Source organism: Hetaerina americana, unplaced genomic scaffold, assembly GCF_022747635.1.
Source record: "Hetaerina americana unplaced genomic scaffold, ioHetAmer1.1.p SCAF_6, whole genome shotgun sequence".
Lineage (NCBI taxonomy): Eukaryota > Metazoa > Arthropoda > Insecta > Odonata > Calopterygidae > Hetaerina > Hetaerina americana.
In genome coordinates this window covers 38494926-38511206 of record NW_027287205.1, presented here as the reverse complement: position 1 = coordinate 38511206, position 16281 = coordinate 38494926, and the positions used below count along the sequence as shown (strand labels likewise).

Below are 16281 nucleotides of genomic sequence, written 5' to 3'. Positions count from 1 at the left end.
AAAACATAAAAACACTGTTTTTCCACGATTGGGGTTAGACTATTGCACGTGATTCATCTCCAACGAGGAATAAATACTCCCGCGCCAAACGAGACCCTAGGACACCTCCCCCAATACCATCATCTATCTGCAACCAATGACTACCGAGAAGCAACACCAGGTGGCCTGCTATCCAGGCACCATTTTAAATTGGGGGAAGGGGAGACTAGGGTTCCTTTAACAACTCCACTGGTTTGCATTCACAGATGACGTAGCGAATTCAAAATGAGATGCAAGTGTTAGGTTTGCCTGCCTGTTTCAAATATATGAACTGAAACCATCCTCAACCTCCCCTCAACTCCTCTTTCAATCTGTTCAAAGCATTTGGATCGGACATGTGCAATGACAGCTGCCACATGAGTTGCTAAGGAAATTGTTTGGTGTTATTTGCTCTCCTTGACAATAATTATGATCAAAATATCCCAATATTCCCTCCATTTCACTCATGATGCTTACTTCTCCCAAAATACCAAATTTAATTTTCATGGCTAGTTTTTAAAAGTATGGAAGTTGACTTAACCTACATTTTCAAATGGAGAGGACAGTAATTATTACCAGATCTACTTCGTGAACTTTAATTTCCAGTATAAATTTTTCAGCCGTATTCATTGCAATTAAATGGAAAATTTCAATGTCATGAATTTATAAAAACTATAGTAATCCACCATACCGTTCAGTTGATGTGTGTGGGCAGAGCTCGCATTGTCCTGATACTTAGTGTGATGGAATTCACAAATTAAGGACATTCCTGTTTTATTCCCTCTGGCACCTGTTTAATTGGGCAAATAAATTCAATTAAAAATGTTTCACAACACTGCTGCATCTTCAAGTGTAGTGTTTGAGGTGATTTGAAGATTCTAAGGTGAATTTCACAAGTGATGATATTTGACACACTCCATCAGGAGGTGCTTATGCTGCAATGCCCACATTATGGATATTACTCATATTTGAATTATTATCGCATTACTCACATGATTGAATGTGTCAGCTCTCTATGACCTAATTTTAGACACTTAAGAATTATCTCCTCTTTCTCACACTTCCTAATTCAGGATTGACAAGGAGGCAATATGATTATAATGGAATACTTTTTCTCAGAGAGTTGCCCAAACCACAGGATGTCTAGGAGAAGTTAGTGGAAGGCAAACAAATGGTTATTGGTGATATTTAGTACTTTCATGCTCAAGCCATCTGTTATAAAATTGCCACCCACATCCCTTATAATTCTTGATATAGAAAATTGAGATCACCTGTATAGTTGCATTCATCAAGGAGATGGGACTGTGAAGGGTGAATTCCCATTCCATTTGATATCATCTTGTTGATATTATGCCACCCAAACTGGATCTACATAATTATATGATTCCTTCAGAGAAAAAACATAAAATGAACAATGGTAACTTAAATGCTCAACTAAAGATTCATGATCACAACCTTCACTTCAAATAACAATTTCCAAAATCATCAAAATTAATGTCATTATGAGATTTGACATTACCTGGATAGGGCCATTGGTTGGCTGGTTATCACCAAGTTGAGAGCCAATAAATTGCCCTTAACTTTAAGAGCAACTAAACTATAACATACAGTAATTTTGTGTCGGTAAGTGAAAAATTATTATGTTTATCTCATTGTATATTATATTAAAATAAGTATCTTCTATCAAATACCATAGCATTTTCTTAACCTTTTCATCAAAAACTGAGGTTCATTCCATCTTTATTTCATCAACATTAGAACCATCTGGATGTGCCTTACATTTAAGTAAACCATCACAAAACATCCATACCCTAGGTGTGACTAAAACTCCCAATCCTTACAGTGCTATGTAGCAGGGTGGTACATTGCCCACAAGCTATTGCAACCAACTGATTCCAGCTGAACTGATTCCAAAATACATAGGTATGCATATGTACTTCCAAGTCAAGCCCCAAATAAAAATGCTTTGCAGCAATTTTATCAAATTCTTTTGGCCAAACTGAGTTCAGCCATTTATACTATGTTCAATATGTGTTACTTACCCATCAAATGAGCAATATTAGTGATTATAACCAAAATTAAAATATGAACAGTGTGTTTGCATATTAGGAACATTTAAAAAATCTCATTTTCAGAGGATAGGATAAACTAGAATTTGCTGCATTGTAAATAATCTTTTCTACATTTCCTGCTCAATGCAAACCCTTTCATTAATATGAACAAAAATACATACCTAATGTTTACATGCCTCTGTATCATCAAATACATTCCTTATTTTTTTAAACATGCTTATTTATTGAGTATTTTAGATTAAAAATTCACTAATAAATAGTTTGACATTTCATTTAAATTCCATCATGCCAATTCATTTGGAGATAAGTCACCCATATCACAGGTATAAAAACAGTGTTGGTAACTGACTTATCTGCTCTAAGGAAATCATTCATAACGCTACTTTTGTTTAAATAAATATAATTTTCATATGCATTAATATTTTTTGCAAAGTTTATTTTAAATGGTTTGAAATAAATAATTATACCCTCCGTATAATTTAAAACTGAAAGTAACAATTCCACTGTAGCATATTGCATGTACTAGGCTGCAGGAGGGGTTTTTAAATTTCATAAGCAATTGAAAATCTTACAATTTAACTATTTTTTTCATTTTATACAATGATTAAAAACTTAAATACATTTTGTCATAGTTCATATTCTAACACTACACATAAAACAGTGCACTGATAGTTCTTGATTGTTAGCCCTTCTGCCCCAACATGAATCATAGTCTTGCTATTAATGAATTTTCAATGGACACAGAAAAAACTAAGCATTTATAGAAACATATGATAAACTCATTAAACATATAGCAATTGGTATGAGAGCATTGGAAGTAATACTGATAGACACACCACTTGACAAACCCTGCTGATTTGCACCTTCTAAGGTGTTCCCATAGTAATAACTGGGATACCAGGGCTCTGTAGTGGTTTGCTGTTTCCTGCTTGGGGTAGCAGACCTTATTGTGGTCATTTCACCAGTCTTCCTCCCTTCATCCCCCCAAGAAGCACTGGACCACGCTGAAGGATCACTTGTCCCCTCGGAGAAAGCTCGTGGTCCCAGTGATCTTCCGACACCCATTTCTGACCTACTTCGCCCAACACTTTTCTCCCTCACTGTCGTGAATTTTGGCCCACTGACAACTTTCACCACATCATCTCTTCCAGGATCAAGACCTTTCCCCTCAGTTCCCTTATCTGCATAGTTCTGTCCTTCCCGATCCTGTGGCCAGGAGTCATACTCATCAGAAGACTTTGTTGTTCCTGGTGGGGCACCACTGCTTACAGAAGGTGCAGTTGGTGGTTGGAGAGGCTCAGTGGTTATATTCATTTTGGCCGCATCATGTTCAGTCATTCCCCGATGTTCAAGGCAGTCATTGGAGTTCAAACTATATCAAGAGATTGTAATAATATCAATAGGATATTTTTGTTTATATATACATATAATCACCACTGAAACAAATAGATTATTAGTAAAAGACAAAAATATTGTCTTGCTAAGGAAAATGTTTGAGTTATATTAAGCAAAAATGGAGGCCATTGTCAACATTAAAAGGCCTCTAAGGGCTCATTGTACAAGTAAAGATGATGTATTGCCAGTCTACAATATAAATGTTTATGTCCACACCCAGTTTTGGTGATACAGTTAATTAAAAATATTTTCCTTAGTAAGATGGTATTTTTGTCTTTTATTAATGTATTTGTTTCATTGGAGATCTATTATACTGAATTAAGAAAGACAAAATGTTGTTTTACTAAGCTCAAAAGTTTTGCAAGAAAGATGTAGAGGAGATGAGAAATGAATCAAGTCAAGCAAATTATAAGCAACATATAAAACAGTGAAAATCTCCTCTATGGTTTAGAAAAGTAAATTGTATTGGTTTGATTAAAGAAGATATTTATATTTATGTGGCTCTCTCTCTTTTTCAATATTAGGATTTTAAGGTATACAACATTAGGGTTTTCTAGGCTTTCTATGTCCATGGCATTGTTTTCCATAAAGTTTGTACAACACATATATAGCTATGTTTATAAAAGTCCAAGCATCATCATACTCTGTACCCTAAAGCTCATTATCACTTCACACTGGTGAAACCTCTATTCACAATAGCAAAACAAAAATTACATATGTAACCACAATCCAAATTCACTCACATGTATTGACGGCACTGATCCATTATGAAGCTGAGGGCTTGGTCAAGCACTTGCTGTGCGAACTGAGATGCAGTTCTTGATTCATCTGCAACTGGCCTCCCTGTGTCCTTGGTCCATCTATGACCTTTAGACGTAGTCAGCCTCTTTAGTTCATCATCTGGAAGATCACAATTTTGCTTGGCCTCTCGGACAACACATTCTCTAAACATGTGATGTGCACTGAAAAATGTGATAGTTAATGATTATTTGGTTACATTATATATCTTAGATTACATATATGTTAGATAACTTCACTTTACAGTTCTTTAAAGTGATGAGGAGTGTTTATAAAACAAAGCAACAAGAAATAATTGTAGGTCACTCCATCCAGCCATGCAGCTCACGTTTTTCTTTAAATCCTGATTTTTCTTTTGATTTATGAAAAGGGAAAAAATTTAGTTCTCTAGATGGCCAAAAATGCTGTCCTTAATGGTTTACATTTTGTAGTACAATTGAAAGATACAGTATCATTTTAGAACTAGAAAAAGAATTGGATGGTTGGAGGCATTACTTTGTGGAAGCGATTCATACTGAAAAAGAAAATACTTTCTTCTTCCACATATGTTTATCCTCTGATGATGACTTTGTAAGTCTAAATGTAGGATGTGCGCAATAGAATTTATGTGGAAGAGCAAAGTATTTTCTTTTTCAGCAACTAGAAAAAGAGTTGAAAGTGAAGAGTGAATTCCTATTATGAGATGATACAAATAGATGTCTCATAATAATCTAGCCAAATAGTGAAAGCTTGAAATTGTACATATCAAGAACTCTTTTTGATCCAACTTTGATTTGAAATCATATTAGTTTACCCTATTTAGGTGACATCAGAGGGGGACCATATGATTTTTTGAGGATATGCTGTTATCTATATCACACAGGTTGAGACAATGACCTTGGAAATCTTTGCAAATATTAAAAACATGAAAGGCCTAACTAAATATAATTTCAATTATGATTTTACATTTAAAAATACAACTCTCCACATAAAGAGGAATTTAAAATAGAAAAGGAATAACAGTTTCCGTTGGTGCTAATCAGTGTTAAACAAATCCAAACTTACAACAGTCTTCCTGAAAACCTTTCTAACTCAAATGTTATACCTGCCTTAATGGGTTAGAATTCTACTGATTCGTAAATATGATAAAAGCTTTATTGAATGATTTTCTTCCATGTTTCTTGGGCCCAAACATTCAGCTTATTTGAGATATTTGAAGAACATATTCATTGCAGGTTAGTCACCATAGTTTCAGCTTTAATGGTACATAATTTAGAATTAAAATAATCTAAAAACTTACCAACACATGCTAGCCTTGTCAGATGAATGTGGAGACACCTCTGTGTTAGCAACCATTCTTTCATAGTACATGCCACAGTGATCTTTAAGCGTCAATGTGGCCTTGATACAAGGAGCATGACCAAGGTACTCTGAAAAGTTCATAGAAATAAGGTTTCATAATGTGCAGATTGTGTGAATGCACAGCATTGAAAATTATAGGATTTCAAAACTGAGCCCACTCCTGCTTGACTTTCAACAAATATCATCCCTAGTCTAAATCTCTTTTAGACAGATGGAAAGTTGGTGTTAGTAAACATTATTATGAATTGTATTAGAAAATAATTATCTTTAGTAATGTCAGAAGGATTCAGAAACGAATCAAAGAAATTAGATGTAAGATTGATAACTGTGGGCCCAATGCTACAAGTAGGATTTGGGCCAAAGCCTATTTCACTTTCTCAACATTCTTCACTCTATGCCTTTGTTTATCAGTATCCCCTGCCTTTATCCAATATCTCCAAACAACCTTCTCTCTTTCCTTACAATGTCTACAATTTCTTCATTTTCTCCCTTTTGGTTAATTGAATTGTTCTTCTCCATATCTGCAAGACAATATCCTCCAATCTTTGCCTAAACTCTTTCCCTAAGTACCAAGTTTCAGATTCAATTAAACTATACTTCATAACAAAGTTCTTACTAAACTCTTATTTAAATCTTTCCTTAAGGTGCATGTCATGGACTCCCTACTCATTTGAAAGGATTCTTTATGTAACCCAATTTTTCTTCTGACATCCTAAATACTTTAACCATTTTGTCAAAAAGACTTCCTATACAGATGAATTCTCCTTCCTATTCTAGTTTATGTTCTCCAACTTACACCTTTTCCTTAAACGTCCTAACAACAGTATGTGTAAGGCAAGAACATATAAAGTGACTTGTGCGGGAGGGAAGAGCTGTGATTTGGGAGTAGATCTGATGACAAATGAGAGAAGGGGGTGGTGTATTGTTGTTTTTTATGCCTTTGGAAAGGAATATAGCTGATAGACTAAAAAATAATTAGTTTATTTCACTCAGTTAACCTTACAGAGACTCTGAACTTCAGTGCAGTGGAGGATGAGATGAAAGCCTTAGATTTTCAAGGATTAGGAAGATTTTTCAGTTTCTGGATGAGAAAACCAAAAGTTTTCCTCTTATAGGTATGCAAAATTGTAAGATTAGAGAGATAATGTGATCATCATCAATACACTGACTAGGACAAGGCAACTTACACCCATTAAATTAATGTTGAAAGTCAGCATTTCACAGTAATATTGATGGGGTTGGACTTAAAAGGCTGGGGGTGGGAAGAAAAACCATCCCACTTGCCCTCCCAAACTTATTTCAATAGCCCTGCCCCATTTGTTGAGTACTTGAAGCCCATTGTTATTAACACATAGCAGCAGAACATGAAACAAGTGACCAGTGTTCCTGCAATTATTAAAAAATTGTAAAACTAGTAATCAAATAAAACATGACATCAAATAAAACAAATTTTCAACCCAAAGTTTGGTTTTACATGAGTAGAAAGTACTCTCTAAATCCTATGCCATCTAAAATCGACTCATAAAAATGAGGATGGATTAATGCTTTTCCAATACCACCTGCAGTCTATCAGGTAGATTTAGTTCTCATAAAATCACACAGCTAAGTATAACACTTAAGGAGTACCTACAAGAGGTAAATTTTAACCCAGATCCTGCCAACAAATAGCCACATTTTCATCCGTTAGGCTACCACACGATCAAATCTTGACCTCAAATCCTCAAAAAAAACCTTGAATATAGCAGAAACAAAGTGGTTTTCAGAATCAGCCACAAAAGGATATAGAGTAGGGTAAATGATTACATAGGGGATGATCAGTTTGGGTTTAGAAAGGGGAGAGGTACCCGTGATGCCATTGCAGTAATGAGATTATTATTCAAGAGGAATATAGAATACAACCAGGATGTATTTGCCTGTTTCCTAGACTTCAAAAAATCGTTTGATAGAGTGGACTGGGAAAAACTAATGAGTATTCTGCAGAAAATAGGCATAGATTGGAGGGAAAGGAGACTAATCCGCGACCTGTACATGTCTCAGACTGCTCAGGCGCGAGTGGGGAACGGGGAGTTCGGATGGGCAGTGTTAGGAAGAGGTGTAAGGCAGGGTTGCCCATTATCACCGTTGCTGTTCAACCTGTATGCAGAGGAAATGATTAAAGAGGCATGGGAAGAACTGGAGGAAGGAATGAAAGTCGGAGGGGAATTCTTAAAGTCAGTTAGGTTTGCTGATGACCAAGCTTTAGTTTTTCAGTCAGCCAAGGGGTTGCAAGCATTGCTGAGTGAATTGGAAATTCAGTGTGACAGGTATGGAATGAGAATCAATATTAATAAAACAAAGGTTATGCGATTTTCTAAAAATAAAAAGGCTAAGCTAAACATTAAAATTGGAGGGCAAAAACTAGAGCAGGTAGAACAGTTTACATATCTTGGGAGTGTTTTGGACCAAAATGGTCAAAGTATTAGGGACTCAAGGAGAAGAATTGCATTAGAAAAAGAAGCTTTCGCAACGAGGATAGAATTGATGACAGGGACATTGAGTAAGGATATTAAGAAAAGACTCATCAAAACTTTGATATGGAGCATAGTCATGTACAGCACGGAAACGCGGTCACTGAAGCAGGAGGATAGATGAAGATTGGAGGCTTTTGAAATATGGGTGTGGAGAAGGATGGAGAAGGTGAAATGGATGAAAGGAAAACAAATGAGGAAGTGTTACAAATGGCAGACAAGGAGAGAGGATTGTTGGGAGAAATCATAGGGAGGCAGGAAAAATGGATGCAAAGCATAATGATCGGTAGTGGGGTGTTGAAGACTGTAATATACAATCGTTTTCCTGCCCTATACTTCCAGCAATTTATCATAAAAATCTGGTGGCCAAAAAGGCCAAAAGCAGGGTACTTCACACACCCCTTCATTTAGACACCCAGGGTTTTTATCCAGATACCCCAATTCACTCCAAGGTGCTTGTCAATGCTGGTTTTGGGATACTCATTTCTAATTCCCCATTTGTTCAACAGAACTTCTAATAATGTGTAGTCTAGCAGACAGATGGGGCAAGAGAAGGCAGAGGAGGGTCAAAATGGCAGACGATGTGGAAGAGGGTGATAGGTTTGAGGAAATGAAGAGGAAGGTGCAGGAAAGGTAAACATAGTAGAGAAGAGGTCTCCATGGACCTTCCAACTGTGGCAGATGACCTATAATGATGATGAGTGGACAAAGCCTCAACCAAGGATTTTTTCTAAAGCATTCAAAATAATATAATTTTTCCTTTATCGAAACTGTCTTGAAAGTTTGTTTTAGCTTAGGATCAAATAATAGACTTTTTCCACTAGATAACAATATATAATCAATCAGGTTTCAATGTACTACAAGATCTTCAGCTGAGTGACCTGAGGAGGATTTTAATACATAGAAATCTGGTCATTTATAAATTTGTGACTAGTCCAAAAAGTGCTACTATTTGGTCATTATGTTCCAATTCCACCATAGCATGCCTGAAACAGTGCAATTTGTTCGCAACAGTTGAATTAACATTCAAATTATGGGAGATTTAAATAATATGATGATTGTATATGTTCCCACACTACTTTTTAACATTCTGTGTGTAAATTTACCAACCTTTTTGATATAAAGACTGCGTGCAAAGGGCATTTACAGAGGCCAATGCTCCTCCTGCTCCTTTCTGAAATGCCTCTCGTCGATCTTGACTAAAGCAGCGGCCAGTGTAGGACCCCACACACCCCACCAGCTGCCTCCATGTCCTAAAATATGGTAGAGAATAAGAGTCCAGTCTAAATTGAAACATCTTGGGATACCTTGGTAACACTGTACCTTCACCTTTAAGTTGATGTTGGAAATAAACAGGCAATAAGGTGGGTGATTCCCCACCCAATATTTTTACCCTGAGTTCAGACATTCATGATGGATTAACCATCCATAACGAATATGCTTCTCTTTTATTTTACATATATATATATCACACTTGGTTCAGAAAACATTTAACATTAATGAGTTAAATTAAAGAGTTAATTCTTGCATTGCCTCTCAACTTGTCCATTAATTTTTCTATTAACTTTAAAACTGAATTCATTTACTCATTAGGAAAATCTTCACATAAAATGTATCTATTTATGTTATACAGGGCAGGCTCAACTTATATGGAAAAATGTAACTGTACATCAGGTTCTACTATGATTTAGCTTTTTCCTTGAGAAATGAGCAACATTTTTGATATTTTTGTAAGAGTAAAATTAATTAGATTAAATTAACCTGAACAATCAATCAAATGTTGATTCTGATTTAACTTAGAAAATAATTTTATTGGCTTCACTTTAATCCAAACCAGTAAAAATTGTAGGGGTGTTTCATTTAAATAAACTGAGTTAACTTTTGCAGTTAACTTTCCCTCATCTGATGAACATTATCTTTGGAACACACTATGGTTAGAGAAACAAGAACTTTGCTGGGAAAACATGCATAGGCAGAATGTTTTAGTAATATTAGACCAACAGACTTATGTTTAGGCCATAAATATGTTGCTTCAGTGAACTTAAGGCAATAGGGAACAAAAGATGGTGAGGTGAGGTAGGGTGAAAGGAAGGTGAGAAGAAACAAAGGAAAATTCTTGGTTGTTATTAAGGGTGACTTGGGTGCCCTTAAATTTCATTTAAAAAATGTAATGCAATGTGCTTATTATAAATCAATCATGAAATCTGATGCAATCAATTAATTCCATTGCTCTTTGCCTCTCAACTTGTCCATTAATTTTTCTATTAACTTTAAAACTGAATTCATTTACTCATTAGGAAAATCTTCACATAAAATGTATCTATTTATGTTATACAGGGCAGGCTCAACTTATATGGAAAAATGTAACTGTACATCAGGTTCTACTATGATTTAGCTTTTTCCTTGAGAAATGAGCAACATTTTTGATATTTTTGTAAGAGTAAAATTAATTAGATTAAATTAACCTGAACAATCAATCAAATGTTGATTCTGATTTAACTTAGAAAATAATTTTATTGGCTTCACTTTAATCCAAACCAGTAAAAATTGTAGGGGTGTTTCATTTAAATAAACTGAGTTAACTTTTGCAGTTAACTTTCCCTCATCTGATGAACATTATCTTTGGAACACACTATGGTTAGAGAAACAAGAACTTTGCTGGGAAAACATGCATAGGCAGAATGTTTTAGTAATATTAGACCAACAGACTTATGTTTAGGCCATAAATATGTTGCTTCAGTGAACTTAAGGCAATAGGGAACAAAAGATGGTGAGGTGAGGTAGGGTGAAAGGAAGGTGAGAAGAAACAAAGGAAAATTCTTGGTTGTTATTAAGGGTGACTTGGGTGCCCTTAAATTTCATTTAAAAAATGTAATGCAATGTGCTTATTATAAATCAATCATGAAATCTGATGCAATCAATTAATTCCACAAAGATATATTTTTGAATTTGTAAATCTTTCATCTGTAAATTCGTATATACTAAGGCAACATGAATATCTTCTAAATTAAAGGCCTTCAAACAGACCACCTCAAGACAAGCACAGTTTAGTTTGATGTTGTAGGAAGATAAAGGAAATATTTCCAGAGCATTAAATCATCCTGATGAATGGATAATCTAATGGCTTTAGAGGTGTGAGATGAAGAAATACAAGGAAAGATTATTGAAGAAGAAATGTCATTTCAAGTGATTTTCCCATTAGCAAGCTCATTATCATGCATTCTCATCTCTCAGCATAGGTTACAAGCAGACAACATTATTGAAAGATGAGAATAATGCTATTTATAATTACCTAAAAGTAGAATAGTTGCTAGAAGGAAAAAATGGAATATGATTGAAAGAGAGTTGATATAAGCTAGGGAGAAAGAGTTTAAAGGATATGAAAATGCCATTAAATACACACTGTAAGGATGGTAAAAAGGATGATGAATGAAATTATATATATGGAACACATGAAAAAGAGTTGTTAAAAGCTCAATGGCACACTCTCATTTCATGTTGAAGGTCCCTCACTATACACTCTCACTTTTCCCAAAGTATTAATTCTGAATTTGGCTTTGCAATAAGTAAGCAAGGCCTCATGAGAAATAAATGCATTAGTTTTAACAAACAATATTACGGAGAGCATGCTCATTGCAAATATTTCAGAATTATTATTGCTTCACAGAGTTCATTCACGAGACCCAAATAAGTGAGAGACCTATAGATCAGTATAATTTAATATAGAAATAAATATAACTGCACACTTTTAATAGAGTTAAAAATTTATAGATATTATTGACATATATAGTATTGACAAAATCTGAAAATTAAAATTAGGATTGAACGATAATTAACCGAACATGAGTAGCAAAAAACTACTTTTAAGGCAACATTATGATCCTGGCTACCACATTCAATTTCCAAAATGGTAATGCTTTTGTATATCACAGCAGTTTCATTATTTCCAGCAAATGTAAAGCTACACTGGTCAAAAAACATTTTTCAGCAAATATATTCCCCTAGGTCAGTATCAGTCTAATTTTTCATAGATGTAATTCTTTTGAAAATTCTTCCTTGAAGCAATAAACACAATCACTGTTTTTGTCCATACCTGCATACACGCTCTATATCTGCCATGTTGTCTGGAAATACTAAATCTGGATCCCTAAGAAGTGGTTCTGCTAAAATAGTGCAATGCCTAGTTTCCTCTGGTGAGCATGAACCCATGCCACTTTCTCTGTGTTCCATTTTTAGTTCTTCAAAGTAAGCAGGTGATGGTAAAGCTAACAAAGAATGAAATGAAGACAGCAATGAATTAGTTTTCTATCAATTGGATACTTATAATTAGTAGTGAGACTATAATTCCTGAATAACACATCAGAGTGTCTTTTATAAAGATAGTATCTTCTAATACGTACCTCTTATTTCTCATTTCTAAATTTCTTATGTTTCCAGTATTTCTATAGTTTATTTCTGAGATAACATTTAGCCAACTATTAAGATATATTAACCAATCTATTATGATGAACAGTGTGCTTTTTTTTAAAGTAGCACAGATGTGGCCAGCTTAATGGGAGTGAAAATTTGTCTTTGCATTCCATTCCAACTCTTTGGATTCAATAATTAATTAAGTTATAGTTTGTTCGCAGGTACAAACTTGTGACAAGTCTATGCTTCCAAGATGTCAAAGTAATTCCTGCCATTGGGTATCACCTTTGTCCTCAATTTGGGTGTATGGAAGCAACCATATTCACCATGTGGTTTGGGCACATCACATATGGAATGTTTTCAAAATTTCAAGAAAATGCAATGACTGAATTAAATTTCATCAGGTTTATTAGGTTAAAATTTGCAAATAGGTTCGCAGGGTATATTTTAGCATGGGCAATGGGAAAAACACTGCTGGAATGATAAAATGTAGATTCATTACAGAGAAGAAAAGTCCAAGTTTTGAACAAATTTATTTCAGACTTATTCTACCCTTACTCAAGATATGCCTTATGTGAAAAAATACAATTTATTTCTGTTCGAAGCTATGAATTTTTAATAAATTCCTTATTTCAATGAAGGAATGGAAATGACACAGTTTCAGGTGCAACATGGTGAAAATGCTTAATGATTAAAGAAGACACTTTGCTTTTACACACATCGTAGAATGGTTTTATCACAATATGAAGATTATTGAAGATGTTACGCTGCAACAAAACCTAGGATGCAATAAAAAAATTCTATGTGGAAAAGTAAAGTGTCTTCTTTCATCATGAAGGATAGGAAAATTATTATTATGAACTGGCAGTATTTCTCTAGGTTTAGAATTGGCAAAAACATTATTATAATTTGTAATTACTCCTTTCTACCATAATTTTAATCAGAACATGCTGTAAGAATGACTTCAGAAATTATATTTCGATAATGATAATTAAAAGCCATTAAATCACAATTAATTAGGCTTGTTTGCAGATTTTTTTTACCCGAGAGAGCGATATTTTTGCAAAAAATCCCATTATTGACTATTGACCTCATTGAGTTACAAGTTTTGTTCATTTGATTTAAGATAGGTTTGAAAATGTCAAAACGCGAAATTATAATTTTATATACATTGGAACATGGAAAGTTTGTACCACATTCATGTATGGCTTCAATGCATTCGCCAAGGAGTCCAGGAGAAAAGAACATATCAAAGAAGAGGTTCTTGTATTGTAATAATTAACATATTGTAAACATTTTACTATTGAATTTTTTGGCAAACAGTATTTTCCGTGAATAAAAAAATTATAAAAACTCCACCTTTACCAATTTCTTGCAAATTAACGTGGTGATGGCTTTTCATTGCTACTTATTTTCATCAAGGGTTCTGCGATTAGTAGAATAAAAATAATATTTTCTTTGACTCTGAACATCAAATTTATTTGAAAATTTACCGTTATAATTAACATTTAAAAGTACATTTAGGGGCTTATCTAAATTAACAATGGAATGAATGATAGGTAAATAATTATTAAAAAATTTTAAAATGAATGGATATTAATTGACTGATATTTTTTCATGGCATTAACTTTTGATAGGGAAAGCTATTCCATACTCGAATGATAGCAGTTTGCAAATAATATCAGTTTTACATCTTTCCGAAGGGCGAAGAAGACCAAATCAACAAAGGTTTGAGAGGAGTGAACAAAAAGCCAGCACATCTAATTTTTCGTTGTGTTCGAACTTCGCGCTCCCTCCTTAGCCTCAATGGCTCCAAGCCTTTGACGGTAGACACTGTTGCTCACCGAGCAGAACAGCCGTCGTCGCTATCAGCCACTCACGCCTCGCTGATTTTGGAACACGCCCCGCCATCTGAAAATTACCGGAAACCATGTTTGTTTCATTCTTTCCTTATATGTCAAACGTTTATTTGGGAGCACAATGTACCTATTCGAGTCAGCCTGGATGGAATATGCATTACTAACGCAATAAGGCAGTGCCAAGTAATTAAATATGGATCCCTCGGTCATATGCCAATCATGCATTACCCTGTCATTTTACCCCTTCCAAAATTAAAACTGCTTTCATTTGCACTAATCTCTATAGAGTACATCAAGCAAACCAATTGAAAAAGGAGGTCTAAGGTAGGCACATATTTTATTAGAGCTTCCTTCACTCGTGGGATTTGGGCTTGCATGTATGACCGCGCCAAAAGCAATAAACCTAGTGATCGTTTGAACAAGGGTGCCAAAATCATAGGAAATCGCCGAGTAGACACTGTAACCTTCATGTTCCCGTGGAAAAAAATCAAGAATCGGCTTAAGCAAATAAAAATTCCTTGAATCGAGTGAATGCAAACAACCCTCAAATTAGAATAAAATTAGAATGATAAAAATGAGGTACTCGCGTGTTTTCCAAAGCTACGAATTCTACTTATAAGTCTCAGAGATATGCTCATATAAAGATCCTTCTGATAAAAAATGAATGTAATCCATCTTTATGCTGTATGAATGAACAATTAATTTTAGAGGACTTGCAAATAGACTTTTTGTTTTGATCAATGGGCCGCAGTTATTAATTATTTTGGGGCTTGATACGGCAATTACCATTAAGGTACAGCTAAAACCTATTTCTTGGAAGTAATTATCGCTATAAAAAGTGGGTCTCAATCTCTATATCCTCGCAATGCCCTTGGGAATGAATTTGTTATTTTTATAAATATCTAATTAGCCGAAAAAAAGAAGGCATTAAGAGCAGCAATTTAGAGCTCGGAGTCTCCACAAACTAGCCTTGGGGAGAGACAATCCACAGGTTAAAAAGGCCTGCTATAAAAAGGTAATCGATATGTATTTTGGCTGGGATTTCGTCGAATGGTTTCAACAGCGGTAAACAGAAAACAACCGACAAATTCAATACAGAATATACGACTTCCACTGAAAATGTATCACAATTTGAAGACATCGTATTGAAATAATTCAATTATGCTCATTCTCAACCATATGATTTTTTTCTTACGTCTTCAGGATGTCACCAGACACTCATGACAGCCAAGAGGATCAGGAATGGATGGCGATGAAGTGCTTAACACTAAAATCCAACTTTGACACTGGCCAATGCTTGTCAACGATCACCATCAAAATTTCTAAATCACTCCGAGGAGAGACTTGCACTCCACTGTAAACCTGAACTGACACTTCATACTCATTTCTGGCTTTCGATTTTGACACAAAACGAAGTTCCTTCCACCAGTCCCCTTCTTTTTAACAGAAGAATCTCGGAAAATTAGACCGGTTAAGCTATAGTTAACTGTTGCACTCACGTCGACCTTCTTTTCTGACACTGCCGTAAGTGCGGCTCGCGGGAAGAAAATTAAAGAATGGACACTTCCCCGCGAAGAAAAGTACTGGAGGAGGTCTCACCACAACCTCACGCGGCCACTGGCTGGTCGGCACTGACCGTTCGCTCCGCTGAGGCGCAATATGGCACCTCACCTCTCTCATGGCGGAAGCATTTTACGCTATGCTGGTCTTGCAAACAAAGAACTTTCACTCGGCTGAAAAAGAGTGCAAGTGGCGCATCCGTGAACAAAAAAATACATCGTTTTTATCTCCTCTTTTATCGCACAGAAATTCAAGCAGTGCAAGGTGAGCCTTTTTTTAGATTTATTTTCTGACGGAGAATAAGAGATGGACATTGATGAC

General features: G+C 35.1%; 1 protein-coding gene across 1 annotated transcript; it reads right to left on the bottom strand.

Annotated features, from left to right (window-relative positions):
• Positions 1-2491: 2491 nt before the first annotated feature.
• On the bottom strand, positions 2492-16016 carry LOC139695154 (uncharacterized). Its single transcript, XM_071593807.1, has 7 exons — positions 15596-16016; positions 14386-14452; positions 12225-12396; positions 9242-9384; positions 5563-5692; positions 4229-4447; positions 2492-3462 (listed from the first exon to the last, which is right to left on the bottom strand). Exons 2-7 carry the CDS (start codon positions 14450-14452, stop codon positions 2841-2843), a joined length of 1353 nt encoding a protein of 450 aa, XP_071449908.1. The 5' UTR covers positions 15596-16016; the 3' UTR covers positions 2492-2840.
• Positions 16017-16281: the final 265 nt, after the last annotated feature.